Source organism: Silene latifolia, chromosome X (genome assembly GCF_048544455.1).
Source record: "Silene latifolia isolate original U9 population chromosome X, ASM4854445v1, whole genome shotgun sequence".
Classification (NCBI taxonomy): domain Eukaryota; kingdom Viridiplantae; phylum Streptophyta; class Magnoliopsida; order Caryophyllales; family Caryophyllaceae; genus Silene; species Silene latifolia.
Genome location: NC_133537.1, coordinates 52,443,646 through 52,459,343, shown reverse-complemented (window position 1 = coordinate 52,459,343; position 15,698 = coordinate 52,443,646). Strand labels below are relative to the sequence as shown.

The window sequence follows — 15,698 nt, the reverse complement described above, 5'->3', positions numbered from 1 at the left end:
TTTATTTTCAATAAAATTAATTGTGAAAAATTATTTCAAATTTCTGGAGTTAAATGATTTTTCAAATCAAAACATAATTTTATTTTCAATAAAATTAATCGCAGAAGTTTATTTTAAATTTCTGGAGTCAAAGCGATGGGTAGACACGACCTTTTGACAAAAAAGACTCGGACTTTCTGACCCGTAACCAATGTGGGCGTAACCCAATAAAATCCGTAAGTGTGTACGGGATGTTAATTCAACATGGGACGCGCAAGGGATGAAATTGTAAATTAGTCACTTCGGTGCACGAACTATGACAAATTCCGCAAGGGAAATGAGCCGAAATAGAGGAGGTATGGGACTTGCCTTCTTATTTCAAAAAAGCTACCAAACTTCCTAAAGCTAGTAGGCTTTCAAGTTTCCAAATTTCCTAGAAGATTTAGGTTTCCAAAACCTAAAGGAATTATACTTCCAAAATTCCTCATCTCTTTTCATATATAAGGAAGGGCTAAGGGTTGAGATTTCCCACAATTTCTCAAACAGAAATCTCTCTGCTTAAAAGAATATCTTTCTTAGAAAAAAACTAGTCATGAATTCCTTGTTTGGGACCATGAAGGGATGGGCGACAGAATTCAGGGGTTTAGAAATCCAAAATCTGAATGCGGCGGGAATTCAACAAATTATTTTCCTGAGGCAAGTCATGATTCAACCCGCATTTCTTAAAGAGTGCCTGAGAGTGTGGGATCCCGAGCATCATGTCTTTGCTTTTCCGGAGGGAGAAATCTGTCCCCTTCCTGAAGAATTTACCGTCTTGGGAGGATGGAGGACCACGCAAGAGCCTGTGGTTCCCGACTTTGTGTCCAACTGGACCCGAAAATACCGCGAATATCTAAACTTGTCGCGTGATGAAGCCCGTACCATCGTCGATGGTGGAAAGGTGGACCTGCTTGCGCTAGTGCATAAATTCCGGCGTGCGAATGACCCAGATATACCGATCATTTATCGACGCCGCGCCTTTGGCCTCATTCTATTGCATCTTTATTGTTTCGAGGGAGCGATAGAAATTCCATCTTATTGCGGCCAAGCTAGACTAATCCGAGTCGTGGAGCAAATGGAGAATGGTGCTAATCCTGCATGGATTATACTAGCTGAGACTATTAAAAGCTTGGATGCACAAAAAGCCAATCCGATCTTTGTATTCATGGGATCAACCCGTCTACTGCAAGTTTGTCTTTCTTCTCTTTTTTCCTTTTTTTCTCTTTTTTTCTTCGTCTTTTTTTTTTTTTTTCGTCTTTTTTCTTCTTTTTTTTTTGTTTTTCGTCTTTTTTCTTTTTTTTTTCGTTTTTTTTTTTTTGGACCTACCTTTTTCTGACTGTCTAACAGGTATGGCTCAGCGAGCGTCTTGGTTTGATTGATCCGCCGTTGAAACCGAGAAGATTATCATGTCGAAGTCTCACTAATCGGCAACGGCGCTACGATTCGAGCAAGGATCCGACATCGGCGAAATATGCTTTGATTAGCGGAACAAGGTCTCACATTCGCTGGTCCTTACCATGGCTTCATTTGAGCTCACTTACCGGGCTCGCAGATACTGATCATACACGGTATGTCACTTTGTTGGGCTTGGATCACCCTGTTTATTTTTACCCGGACCGAGTGCTTCGCCAATTCGGTCGTCAACAAATTGTCCCTGCGACGGAGGCTTCGCGAGGTCCTGCTTTTGTTATTTCTCAGGGTAGATGTCATACTTGGTTCCATGCGTGGCGCCGAAGGACCGTGTGGCGCATTCCCGAGCCACGCGAGTCTACTTGGGTTTCTCCTTCATATCTCAAATGGACTACAGAACCGGGCCTTAATGCAAGGAAGAAACTACAGAAAGATGATGCCATTGATCGGGAGAAGCATGACAGGGGTTAAAAATCGACAATTCTTTCTTCAGCGATTCCGGCCCGACGAGACCGAGACTAGGCTCCTAAAACCCTAGGGCTAAACCTGGTGCTCCTAGCGTGTGGGACCGACGGGGTACTACAAGTGGTGACGTTCCGACACTTGCAGAGAGACTTGGCCCTCGACCAAGCGTAAAAGAGAGATTGGGCCCGCGAGAAGACAGCGTGGTCCCCCAAAGAAACGGGCAAGAATGATGATGGGTGAGACATCGTCTCGTAGTGACGGGACACGCGACCCAACTAAAGATAGGCGGTAGTTACGGCTCTATTATTTAGTATTACTATTATGCTTTTATTTGCTTTCCTGTTAGTTTGATTTGTAATGGGCGTCGCCCGGATTTATCAAAATAAAAGACACGTATTATTTATTAGAAATCCTCGGTTTACGCATTGAATATTTCATTTTTATTGTGGTTGTACCCTTTTCAAGGGTTGCCTACGTATCTGCTTTTCAACAGAATCAAACCGAGGTCGTAGTTCTCTCATAAAACATTTCTAATCGGCAACAAATGCCAAACTTAAAACTTATTCAAATACATCACAATTCAAGTGTTATTTCATAACTTTGAGAGTGAGGTCTTAAGGATAATACTTCTTCAACTGATCCAGATTCGTTGGATTCGAGAAATCATTTCCATCCAAATCCGTCAAACATACCGCGCCTCCTGTGAGTATCTTCTTCACGAGATAAGGACCGGCCCAATTAGGCTTAAACTTCCCCCTTGGATCGACTGGTAATAGAGCCCTTACTGATTTGAGAACTAAATCGCCTTCATTAATTCCCCTGGGCTTCACCTTCTTGTTAAAAGCCCGCTCTATCCTTTTCTGATAGAGCTGAACATGATACAACGCATTCAAACGACGCTCATCGAGCAACACCAACGAATCATATCTGGCTTGGACCCAATCCGCTTCCGGGACCTGGCTTTCGAGCAAGATGCGTAGGGGAGGGTACTTCCGATTCGATCGTTTTATCGCTTCCATCCCGTAAACTAGATAGTACGGGGTTGCCCTGTGGGTGTTCTGATGGATGTTCTATATCCCCACAACGCGAAGGGTATCTTCTCCGGCCACTCCTTGTAATTGTCAGACATCTTTCTCAATATTGTAGCCAGCGTTTTGTTAGCGGCCTCCACTGCTCCATTTGTCTGAGGTCGATATGGAGATGACTTATGATGCTTGATTCTATACTTTTCAAGTATAACGGCTGTCTCAGCTTGAAAGTGAGTTCCATGATCACTGATGAGCTCGTGCGGCACTCCATCGAAGCGAGATGATGTCATTTCGAATAAACTTGGCTACTTGCTTCGCATTTAGCACTTTGTAAGACTTGGCCTCTACCCACTTGGTAAAGTAATCAATAGCGACTAGGATATAACAATGCCCTCCTGTTCCAGAAGGGTTTACTTTTCCGATGATGTCGATTCCCCAGGTTGAGAAAGGCCAAGGTGACGTCATGGTGTATAGCATAGAAGGTGGTACATGTTGAATATTCGCAAATATTTGGCAATTGTGACAATGCCGGACATATCTGCGACAATCTGTTTCCATTGTTGTCCAATAGTATCCTAACCTCATGATCTTCCGAACTAGCATGTGGGAGTTCATATGCGACCCACATTCCCCGTCGTGGACTTCTTCCATGACCTTTTCTGACGTTGTCTTGTCGACGCATCGCAACAGGACACCCTGTGCTGTCTTCTTATACAATTGTCCATCGTTAGTTTTAACGAATTGGGCGGATAACATTCGCAATGCACGCTTTCCACGTGTATCGAGGTCTGCAGGGTATTCTCCTGCTTCTTTGAATCTCACAATGGATGCATACCAAGGTTCGGCTTCGCTTTCCTTGGCATCATCGACATCATTTATATAAGCTGGTGAAGACCTTCGTTCGACACACAATGGCAGGCTATCCATATGATCAAGGATATTTATCAACGCTGCCAGTTTTGACAGTGCGTCAGCGAACTGATTTTCCTCCCTTGGGAGGTACACGTATCGCACCTCTTCGAAGAGTTTTTTTAGCTCTTCTATCTTAGCCTGGTAGGGTGCCAGGCTACTACTTTTGATCTTCCATGACCCCGTCACTTGATTAATGACCAAGGAGGAATCCCCGTGTACTGTCAACTTCATGACTCCTAACTTGTTAGCGCTCTGCAAACCAAGTAGGCATGCTTCGTATTCCGCGTCGTTATTTGTGACGGCGAAGTCCAATTTGATCGAAACTGGTACGTGCTCTCCTCTCGGTGAAATGATAAGGACACCTATTCCGCATCCCATGTTATTCGAAGCCCCATCGAAATATAGATCCCACACATCATCTTCGACATGGACAATATCCTCATCTGGGAACGACCAAGTGTCAACAATGTCGCTTTCTTCGATCGGATTATCGGCCAGAAATCGCAACGACCTTTCCTTTTATCGCTTTCAGCGGCACATATTTGAGATCGAATTCCGATAGCATGAGGGTCCATCTTGACATTCTGCCGTTTAGCACCGGTTTTTCAAACAAGTACTTGATGGGGTCCATTCTCGGAATATCTACTCACACCGTAGCGAGCATATAGTGACGTAGCTTCTTCGTTGCCCACTAAAGCTAGGCATGTCTTTTCTAATGTCAGTATACTTTGATTCATACTCCAAGAACTTTTTACTAAGGTAGTAAATTGCTCTTTCTTCTTTGTCAACGGTTTGTGCCAGCATTGCTCCCATCGCGGTATCTCAGAATCGTTAAATACGATGATAGAGGCAAGCGACTCTGACAAAGTAATCGAGAACGCGAGAAGATAACACTTCCTTTATCTTATCAAACGCGGCTTGGCATTGGTCATCCCACATAATATGCTCCCCAACTTTCAATTTCTTAAAAATTGGTTCGCAGATCATAGTTAATTTTGAGACGAAACGGCTTATGTATTGCACTCGGCCTAAGAAACCTCGAATTTCTTTCTCGGTTTTAGGATGGGGCATTTCCATAATGGCTTTAATCTTTGATGGGTCGATTTCGATGCCACGGTGGCTAACGATATGACCCAAAAGCTTGCCAGAGTGACCCCGAACGCGCACTTCGCGGGTTTAATCTCATATTATACTTTCTCAACCTCTCGAAGAATTTTCGTAATGCCATCAAATGGTTATTACGTTCCTTCGATTTTATGATCATGTCATCGACGTAGACCTCTACTTCCTTATGAATCATATCATGCAACAACGTCATTGCTTTGTTCTCGTAAGTCGCACTCGCATTTATTAATCCAAACGGCATCACTGTGTAGCAATAAGTGCCCCATGGTGTTGTGAAAGCAGTCTTGTGCATATCTTCCTCGGCCATTTTAATCTGGTTGTAACCGGCGTACCCATCCATAAAGGATAATAATGCATGGTTAGCGGTATTGTCAACCAAGATGTCAATGTGAGGTAACGGAAAGTCGTCCTTTGGACTAACCTTATTTAGATCACGAAAATCAACACAGACCCGAACCTTTCCTTCTTTGTTTGGGACCGACACCACATTAGCTACCCAATCTGAGTATTCCGATACTTTGATGAACCCGGCCTTGAACTGTTTATCAATCTCTTCTTTGACTTTCAAAGACCACTCGGTACGCATTCTACGTGGCTTCTGCTTTACTGGTTTGAACCCTGGCTTGATCGGAATCTTGTGCTCTGCAATTTCCCTATCAATACCCGGCATATCTTTGTAGGACCAAGCAAATACATCTTTGAATTCATTCAACAATTCAACAAACCCCTTCTTTTCTGCGGGATCTAAGGTTGTTCCTATCTTAAGCTCCTGAGGTTCTAAGGTAGTCCCCACATTAACAACTTCGGTATCTTCGATTACCGAGCTTCTTTGGTCGTATTCTTCCAACCCTTTTACTAACTGGGGAGGCTGTTCCACCTCCTCATCTTCTTATTCCACCTGTCTATCCTCGACCTCATTCTCAACGTTATTAAAACAATCAATTGAATCGCAATATAAATGAGACAAGTCGTAAGCAAACTGATTCATCTTATTATTGATTTGAAACTGCGCAAATTGCGTTAACATTTGGGCCAACTGATTAGAGGTCAGTGGCGAGATAGGAGCGATGTCGGGACAGCCCCAAAATACCAAAGCACTAGGGGAGGTACAGAAAAGGAAAGATCGGGAAGGGGTATCTTCGTCACCTAAAACCCTAGACTTAGCCTTAGGACTTATGTCAGACTCAGACTCGGACTCAGACTCAGACTCAGAATCGTCATCAGGCTTGAACATTTGCCCTTCTCCAATGGTCATCTTCCCTTGTTGTCGGTCCATTTCATGGTTTTCCGCCATCCAGATGTATTCCTCTGAGGATCTACATCAGTAATGAGGGTAGATGGATCGAAACGATCACTCCTTACGATCATGTTTACCAAGACTTCGTTTGGTATTTCCGGCTTCTTTTCCTCTCCAAAGAGGAGACCCATAGCTTTCCCATTTTCGATCGGAACAGACTCCTTTTTTTATTGTAGCTATTGCCATAATGTCTTCCGGAATATAGACACAATCACGGAATACTTCGATTCCGGGGACCAGCTTGTTGGCCTTTGAGTTGAACAGTGGTTCGGGGAAGTCTAAACTCGGCATTTCCTTCCCAGCTTTCACAAAGTGGCCGTTTAGAGTTAGCAAGTACGGCCCCATCTTGATGTCTCGGTCTTCGATCGAGACTCTCTTTCTCAGGGAGTCTTCTTCAGTTGGCTCATACCCAAGCCCGTATCTTGTCCCCTTAGGCACTGGCGACTTCAATTAAAATGCGTTTTCCCTTCGGGGGTACATGGAGTACCCGAAGTACTTTCCGGTCTTGAAGACTGTTTTACAAACACGGCTTCCCGTATATAAGTCCATATTCGGTGCCTCGAAAGTGGACTCAATTGCGTTTACTACCTCGAAACCACAAGACTCCAAGGCGGTATTATCAGTTTGCACTTCGGAAGTAACATCTCCTCCCGTCACAATTATAGGAGTAGCATCGATGGTCACTACCTCTCCCTTGAGAGGGATTTTAATCTTGCGATGGAGGGTAGAAGACACGGCTCCAGCTGTGTGAATCCATGGTCTTCCGAGCAAAATGTTGAAAGATGAGGCAACATCTATCACTTGGAAATTGACCTTGCGCTCCACCTTTCCCACATTCACGCTTAAAGTGACGAGTCCGGACACTCGACGCACTGTGCCATCGAAAGCCCGAACCGTTTGCGTAGTGGGTGCGAAGTCGCTTTTCTCGAGTCCCAAAATGAAAGCGGTCCATAGTGGGAGAACATTAATCGCTGCACCCGTCGTCGACAAGGGTCATTGGGAGTCGCTTATGACGGCATTCTACCGTGATGTACATAGCGAGACAATGTTGTGGCCCAAATGAGGGCAGGTCTTCATCAGAAAAAGTTACGGCATTAGTGAGCCGAGGTTGGTTTTGAGCAACAAATGAGACCACGTCATCTGGAGTAGTGTGTGGTGACACGGTCGTATTCATTAAGGCTTGAAGCAGAGCTTGTCGGTGTTCAAACGAGCTCAACATTAACTCCCATATGGAGACATCTGCCTTAGTCTTTTGTAACTGCTTGATGAGGGAGGCCTCTGAGGTCAACCCTTCACCAAGAGCTCGGACTGAGGTGGCCTCCTTGGTGGGTGTCTTACTTGGACTGTCTCCAAAGATAAAGACATGGTTTGCCTTCTCGACATGATAGGGACGTCCCGATCGAGTCAAATGATTAGATTCGAGGACATCTTTCCTCAATTTAGAAATTTCTTCCTGAGTTCGGGGAATAATCGCACCTTCGGTGAGATAGATATCGTCTTCATCGTCAGCCCAGACCCCATTAATTTCATTCTCGCTTCGGAGAATGTATGGTGTGCAATCGATAGCAAAATCCCTAATTCGAACTTCGTTCTTAGCTTGAGGGATACACTCAGAGCAGCTTACATAGACCTTCCCCACGAAAAACCCAGTGAGACGGCAGATGGGTTGGATTAAGTGAGATACATCGGTATTGTCTTCGACGAATACTGCATTGGCATGGTCGCCAAAAGGATTGTTCAGGTTGTTAGGTCGGACGGTGGGGATGGGGAACGACCCATTCTCGATCATGTCTTGGATTTCATGTTTAAGACGGTAACAATTTTCGGTATCATGACCTTTTCCTTGATGATAAGCACGAGGCGTTGGGCTTATACCATTTACCCCCGTCGATCCGCAGCGGGTCCGGATTTGGACCAATTGGGTTCAGTTTCCCTTGGGCCGAGAGCCTTTGGAGGGCGTATGCGTAGGTACACCCGATGTCGGTGAACGCTCTTGGCCCATGGCGTTGCGATCCCTTAGGAGCTCCTCCCAAAAGACCGATGGCTTGGATATGATTGGCGTAATCGGATGCCTTAGCTTTGGAAGAGGAGGCACCCTGATACCCTTTTGGCTTTTCAACCTCGGCAGAACGAACGTCGTCCTCAATTTTTCTTCCGACTCGAATAAGGTCGTTGAACGAGCCGAAATGTTGATATTTGATAGCGTCACGGTAGAGAATGTCGAAGATTTTTGATGAACTTATCTACCATTTCAGTCTCCTCGGCCTTTTGGCCAACTTCACGCTTTCGCCAAATGGCGGTTGAGGAATTCGATAAATCCCTCCTTATCCTTCGTGTCATCACCTCGAGTGTGCGCACGTGAGTCCGAATCTCGGCATTATCAGCAAAGTGTTTGCAGAACTCCACCGCTATATCTTCGAAAGTGGGGAAATTCTTAAGCTCAAGGCAGTAGAACCACGCCTTCGGGTGTTCTCCTAGGGATTGAGCAAAAATGTGGGGCAACATCTCAAAGAAAATTTTCAACGCAAGGTACTCCTTGTAGGAACGGATATGTTGCAATGGATCTTCCGTCCCTTTGAACTTTGGGATATCGGTTAGGACAAAATTGGTTGGTAGCTTGTCCTGGACCGCATGTACCCTCCGCATTCTCATAATGCACATTTTCCCCTCGGGATAGCTTCAACTGTTCCTCTATTAGTCGGAACCTCTTTTCGAATCGCCTTCGGGGGCGGTGGTATGGGAGCTTCCACCGCGATCTTGCTTCCACAGTAGTCAAGCGTTCCATCATTGCGACCAAAGTGTCGTTAATCCGCTTGATGCCTCTGCGGTAGTCATACTTCTTGTTTGTAGTGGCCTTTCTACAATAAAATCCCGAGCGAGTATCAGTTATCGAATCAAAATCCCCTGCACAAACAGGACTCGACTCATAACAACATGACGGACTCTATGCGACTCGATATTGGGCTTAGACCCGAAGAACGAGCAATTGGGCCCCCTCGGTTTGGGTCATACACGACTAGGGACGGTTTTTCAAACCTAAAAAATGGCTATAACTTGACATGGATCCTACGAACGAACTATTCTGGCTCGTTGGAACGGGTCCTAACCGTGATACACACGTGGCTTGGGTTTTAGACTCAACGTGATCATAAATCCGACATGACAAACCCGTGTTCAACCAGACATGGCTCTTGGGCTTTGTGACAAACGCCCTAGGTGGCCTAGTGGGGACGTTTTGGTGGACTGACTTGGACCAAATGGTCGACTTTCATGACTCAGACCCAAAGATCGGTTTAGGTGATTCACTTGACAAGTGTTCTAACCAAACAAAGGCTCACTCGAACCTAAGGGTGAACTAGCTCGCCTATATCGAGCAAGCAAAAGCCCAACTCGACTAACCCGACCCCACTGACTCAAACTCTATTCTAGGTTTGGATTGGACCTGGGATACAGTTCATCGAAATTTGAGATCGAGAAGGATTGAATTGACTTTTAAAATGGGCAGCACTTCGGCTTGAAAGAGGGTTCAAAATTTCGAAATAAAGGGCCGAAATTTTCGAAAAGAAATGGACTTGAAAAAGAATCAAATTTTCTACAGAAAAAGAAGATGGATTTGAAAATGCTATTTTGAAAACATGACCCGGGATTCACATAGCATGTAATCATTCGCATTTTAGGGATGCAATGCATGAACTAGACTCTTTTAAGTCTCGGTCAGTCCTCTAAAATGGGTCTATGCCAGTGAAACCGCTTTGTCGGGGAGTCCACATACCGTCATATGCCCGTAGCAATATGCCTCGTATGCAGCTGCCTACCTCCACGGAATCGCCTTGATACTTAAATCGGACATAGTGGACATCAATATCCTCCCTTGGAATTAACCCAAGAGATTTTTTGGCCCGCCTAAAGTCTCGGGGGTTTATGCATGATTAACATAAAAAAAATGTGACAACAATCCCAATAGCCATCTTAAACTTTTCAAGTTTCACTGTCCCCAGCGGAGTCGCCAAATTGTGGACCATGGAAAAACGCTCCACTAAAATGCTTTTTCAAAACATTTTTAATTTTAAAAGAGTCGCCACTAAATTTTTAAATGGAATTTAGAAACCAATTTTAGAGATTTGAATTCGTGTGACTTTACGTGTTAGGAAGTTAATTTAATTTCATTAAAACAACACCCAACCCCGCCCGCTGCAATAACGGTCTCTACTAGGTAAAAGATGGCTATTTCGGAAAGATATCACATGCGTATGCAACCATTGAATTTAAATCCTATCATGCGAATTTCATTCTAAGTCGTTTAAAATGCATTTAACTTCGTCGAAGTGATTTAGCATGTGAGGTTCATTGATTAAACTAGAAAACACATCCAAAGAGAGGGATAGGGAGGCTTACGCTTAGCATAAGATGTATTAACAAACATTAGTGGTTAGCTCATACATACAATATAAATTATAAATAATGTAAATTAAAATCTAAAACATAAACTAATTAAACTAAGGATTAATCAAACAAAGTCAAACAAGGAAGCAAATTAAAACACAAAACCTGGACAAACCCGTGCACTGCACGGATCTGAAATTTTCGAAATATGTCAGAATTGACCCATGCACTGCGCGGGTTTTGAATTAATACATTGCTAATTACGAAATAAATACCAAATCAATGCAATAAATTACGAAAATCTACCTAAATTAAAATTACAAATTATAGGTCTGGAAAATCATTAAAAATCAATTTTTATATGGTTAAAAATAAATACACATAAATTAAATAAACTCGATTTATTAAATTGCCCTATTCCAACACGAGGATATGTAAACAAGCGAGCCATTTCGGTCACTTGGCACGAATTAAGCCTTTTAAACTCGAGTCAACGGGTCGGAATGGTACTTTAACTCATACTCAAACTATTCTAGTTTCGATATTAGTTAGACGATGTTAGACAATGGTTAGTAAATAAACAATAAAAAAACGAAATAAAAAGGAGAGAAGGGAGTTTTAATGCACCCTCAACCTACATGTATCGTTGACGAAGTCTTGTGTCGCAATCGATTGTAGATCTTGTCTTGAGGGGCCGTCGTCGACGAAGATTGAATTGTAAACACGGTTTTTTGAAAGGTTTGAGCAGCGATTTTCAAAAGCTTACCACGGACTCGTTTCTCAACGAAAATTTGATTCGGAAAGTGTTCTGGAATCAGGGAAATATGTAGTCTTTGAAAGTGTAAATGGATGGAAACCACGGTATTGTTTCAGGCACAAAAAGCAAGGCAGAACAGGCTGGTGCGCAGGAAAACACGCGAAAACAGAGTGTTTACCACTCTGCTTTTCGAGAGAATTCGTGCTAGGTTTAGGGTTGATTCTGGCTCGTTATTGCTGGTAGGCGAAGGTAGGTTCTAAGGGTCGTTAAGTGTGGTGATTAGGGAGTATATATAGGAAGGTTTCAAGGGTTAAAACTAGGGCAAAACGGAGTGACAAGCAGCTTGGGCCTGTTTCGCATAGCTGCTGTCCAGCAGCTTTCGTGGGTGTCTGTGAGGGTTTCAGGGACGCTTTCTTGTAGGTTAAGGCACGGGAATATGGGTAGGATAGTTGGGTATGGGTTTGAGTTAATGGATTGCGGGTCTGGGTCAGTTTGGAGCGGGTTTGAGGCTTCGATATGGGCTGCGCGGGTTAAAGGGGGAAAATCGGGGCCTGTTCGCATGGCCTGTTTTGGGCTTCGAAAATGGAGGTTTTTGGACGTGGGTTGCATGGGAAATGGCCTGGAATGATAGCTTGGTATGTGGGCTAGGTATGAGGTGAGAGTTGGGTTGGAAATTGGGTCGAAGTTGCATCGAAATTCGAGTCCAATTCGAGCTTAAATCGAGCTCAAAACCGAGCTTGAAATCGCGAACAAAACCGTCTTAAAAACGAGTTTCTCAAATACGATTTATAAAACGAATAAATTCAATTAAAATGATTTATCAAATCAAATTAAATAAATTCAAATAGAAAGTTTACTCCATTTTCAATAAGATAAACTTGAAAAAATAAACTCAAATTAAAACAATAAAATGAATTTATTTGAAAATGAACATTAACTTAAATTTCATTTAAATTAATAAAAATCCGTCGACGATGCCCGTTCCACATCGTAAAACGAGCCACAAATAATGACAACGCCAACTGACGAATACATGTTGTCCTATCATCATCGGGTGTTTGATGGGTTTTCTATAAATGCCAATATCGACAGATATGGGTATCTACAAGTAGAAACCATGAAAACCTATTTCGTGAGGGAGTGCACTCGGCCCTACCGGGGTACAAACCTTGTTACGTAGGGGAAGTGGGTGATAAATGTCTATCCACCGAATTCATGTTGATAAGGGATGAATCGGCCCTACCGTGCCCAAGTTGATGTGGATTTGGATCATGGACACATTTATTCGAAATTTGGATTGAGCTCAACGGAAGTATTCGTGACCGTAGTCGCATGTGTTCCGGGTTAAAGATAAATGTTAATGTAATTTTATCGACCAAGAGTTCTAAAAGTAGAATCGATTAAAGCGTTAATCCACCGAGTTATATTGATAAGGGATGAATCGGCCCTACCGTGCCCAAGTTAATATGAATTTGGGTCTTGGAATCATTTATCAAGATGGGTAGAGGTCACTAGATAAATGCAATAAAACTTGTTTAAATTTGTACGAGTATTATTATTTTGAAAACGACATATGTTTTATTCCTTCTATTTTTGTTTTGTAGATCGCTTTTATTTCTCATAACAAATGGCCACTCCAAACACCAACGCCACACCTCTCACTAATGCTTCATGGATCCGATCCTTCATGGATCGTTGTAAACTTGAAAAGAATGGGTCAAATTTCTCTGATTGGGATGCCCAACTCAAATTAGCCGCCCAAGGTGACGACAAGCTTCGTTACCTTACCGAGGCCTCTCCACCCGAACCTAATGCTAGGTCGAGTGCCGCCACTAGGGAAGCATATGAGGCTTACCACAAGGAGTCCGCCGCAATGAAAAATGTGTGGATTTTTACGATGGAGGCGGATCTCGAAAGGAGAGCCTTTAAAATGGGCACCGCTAATGAAATCTATTCCAAGCTTGTGACAATGTTTTCACAAACTCCGAGGATCGTCCAATATGAGGCGGCCGCGGCATTCTTTGATCTCGACTTTAAGGAGGGCCAAAAGGTTAGCCCTCACGTGCTCAAATTAATGGAGCTAGTCGAGACTTTGAAGATTCAAAAAGTTGAAATCCCCAAAGAACTCATTGTAGATAGGATTCTACACTCCTTATCCAAAGTCAAGGCATATGTTCAATTCTGGGTGAATTTTAACATGCAAGACAAGGACGTGTCTCTTGAAAAGTTGCACAAGTTACTTGTGCAAGCCGAAAGAGACATGGGGTTAAATGTTAACCCACCTAAGGATGTGCTTAACATAAGCACCAAGAGCAAGGGGAAATTCAAGAAGAATGGGAAGAAGGGTAAGAAGCAAGCTCCCACTTTCACCAAGGCTAAGACTTTTGAAGCTAGCACTTCCAAGACCAAGAAGGGTCCTCTTGATAAATGCCATTATTGTAATGGTGTTGGACATTGAAAAAGGAATTGTTCTAAATATCTTGGTGACATCAAAGCTGGAAAAATCACTCCAGTAGGTAAATGACTATCCTTTCTTTTATGTTTCTAATTCAACTATGTTATTGTGATACAAAGTTGTGATAATGTATCCCCTTTTTATTGTAAATAGGGCCTCCACCAAGCAAGGACAAGGGAAAGGAAAAGCAAGCTTGAGAAATCATCAAGAAGCTAGGAGTAGCTTCCATGAAGCTTGGCTTTTTATTGTCTTATATTTTAATTTATGTTTCGGATTTTTAGAACTATTTTGATTTCCGTGTTCGACATGGAAATGATTGATCCTTTCTAAACAATTGTTGTATTTTGGATTATGGTGGCTTGGTTTGCAACCCAAGTCACCCCTTTTATCATATTTTCTTTGTTCTAAAACTTCGTCTTTATATGCTTGCACATAGAAACATATGATCATCCACTTAAAGTGATCTAATAGACAACTATAATGATGGAATTCATTATATGTCCACAAGCTTAAGGTTTGTGTATGATCAATTATAAAGTAACTAGTTTTGAAACCCGTGAAAAATCATGGGTTCTATACAAATTTCTTTTTTTATTAATACTACTTGTATAAAATATATTTTGATTTGAAAATATTGCAGATGATAAAATAGGATGTAAATAATGAGATTGAACATAATAACACGGTAATATAAACAATAATAATAATAATAATAATAATAATAATAATAATAATAATAATAATAATAATAATAATAATAATAATAATAATAATAATAATAATAATAATAATAATAATAATAATAATAATAATAATAATAATAATAATAATAATAATAATAATAATAATAATAATAATAATAATAATAATAATAATAATAATAATATGAGATTAGTGGGGAATAGAGGCATTGTATTTGTCGTTAAAATGTGGGTCTTTGTAAAAGATACAAAAAAAATCTAATCATGAGTAACTCTTCTTCTCCTCTATTAACAACCTAGTAAATTAATGGGATTTAGGCATTTAATAGAGAGTTTTTTTTGAATGTATATGTTGAACGAATGACGTTGCTCATTGCTCTGATGATTCATGATTTATGTTAACTCGTAAATTCAGTAATGATTTGCATTCTTAATTCATCATACTCAAATTAAATAGTCTAATTACATGTATATAGACATAAGTTGTTTATATAGAAATCAATAATTAATACCTATACATGGGTTATGTATTATGTAACTTCAAAATATTTGTGCTCCGGAGATTGAAGAGTTTCTTAGCCGTCAATTTACAAAAGGCGGTCAAGTTTTTCTCCTTCAATAGGTACAAGAAAAATAGTCTAACAAAGTGAATGAAGTAAGACTAATATAGTAATTGAAAACATTAAATACGTGTCTCTCCATTTCAAATTTAATTATCATTTGATGATTTTTTTGTTCTCTTGTAAGATTATCCGTCGATGTTGTGTCGATACTATCACTACAACTAAAAGGTCAAGAATAACTAATAGGCTAAAAATCGTAGCATTATTATTGGAACAAAAATAGATAGGCTAATATCAATTAAAATGATCAAAGGCATAAAAATACATCCTCAATATGGTAATTACTCTATTCAAGAGCCTCAGATTTGATCATCCATATGAACACATCCTCCAACATCAAATATCGTGTTAACTGATATTGAACTAATATTTGAAATAAAAAAAATTGATAGTTCTTAAATTGTGTTCTGTACTCACCGATTGTCATGTATTTATAATTAAAATAGGAAAATCTCCAAAAAAAAAAAAAAGAAATTCCAAGAAAAAAAATGAGAAACATCATGCTACCTCTTAAGAAATTTACA

The 15,698-nt window shown here is 41.4% G+C and overlaps 1 protein-coding gene across 1 annotated transcript; it reads right to left on the bottom strand.

The window, feature by feature from the left end:
- Positions 1 to 2,507: 2,507 nt before the first annotated feature.
- Positions 2,508 to 6,252, bottom strand: LOC141617366 (uncharacterized). The gene is made up of 3 exons (XM_074434553.1): positions 6,069 to 6,252; positions 3,411 to 4,276; positions 2,508 to 2,762 (listed from the first exon to the last, which is right to left on the bottom strand). Exons 1-3 carry the CDS (start codon positions 6,250 to 6,252, stop codon positions 2,508 to 2,510), a joined length of 1,305 nt encoding a protein of 434 aa, XP_074290654.1.
- Between the last annotated feature and the right edge of the window lie 9,446 nt (positions 6,253 to 15,698).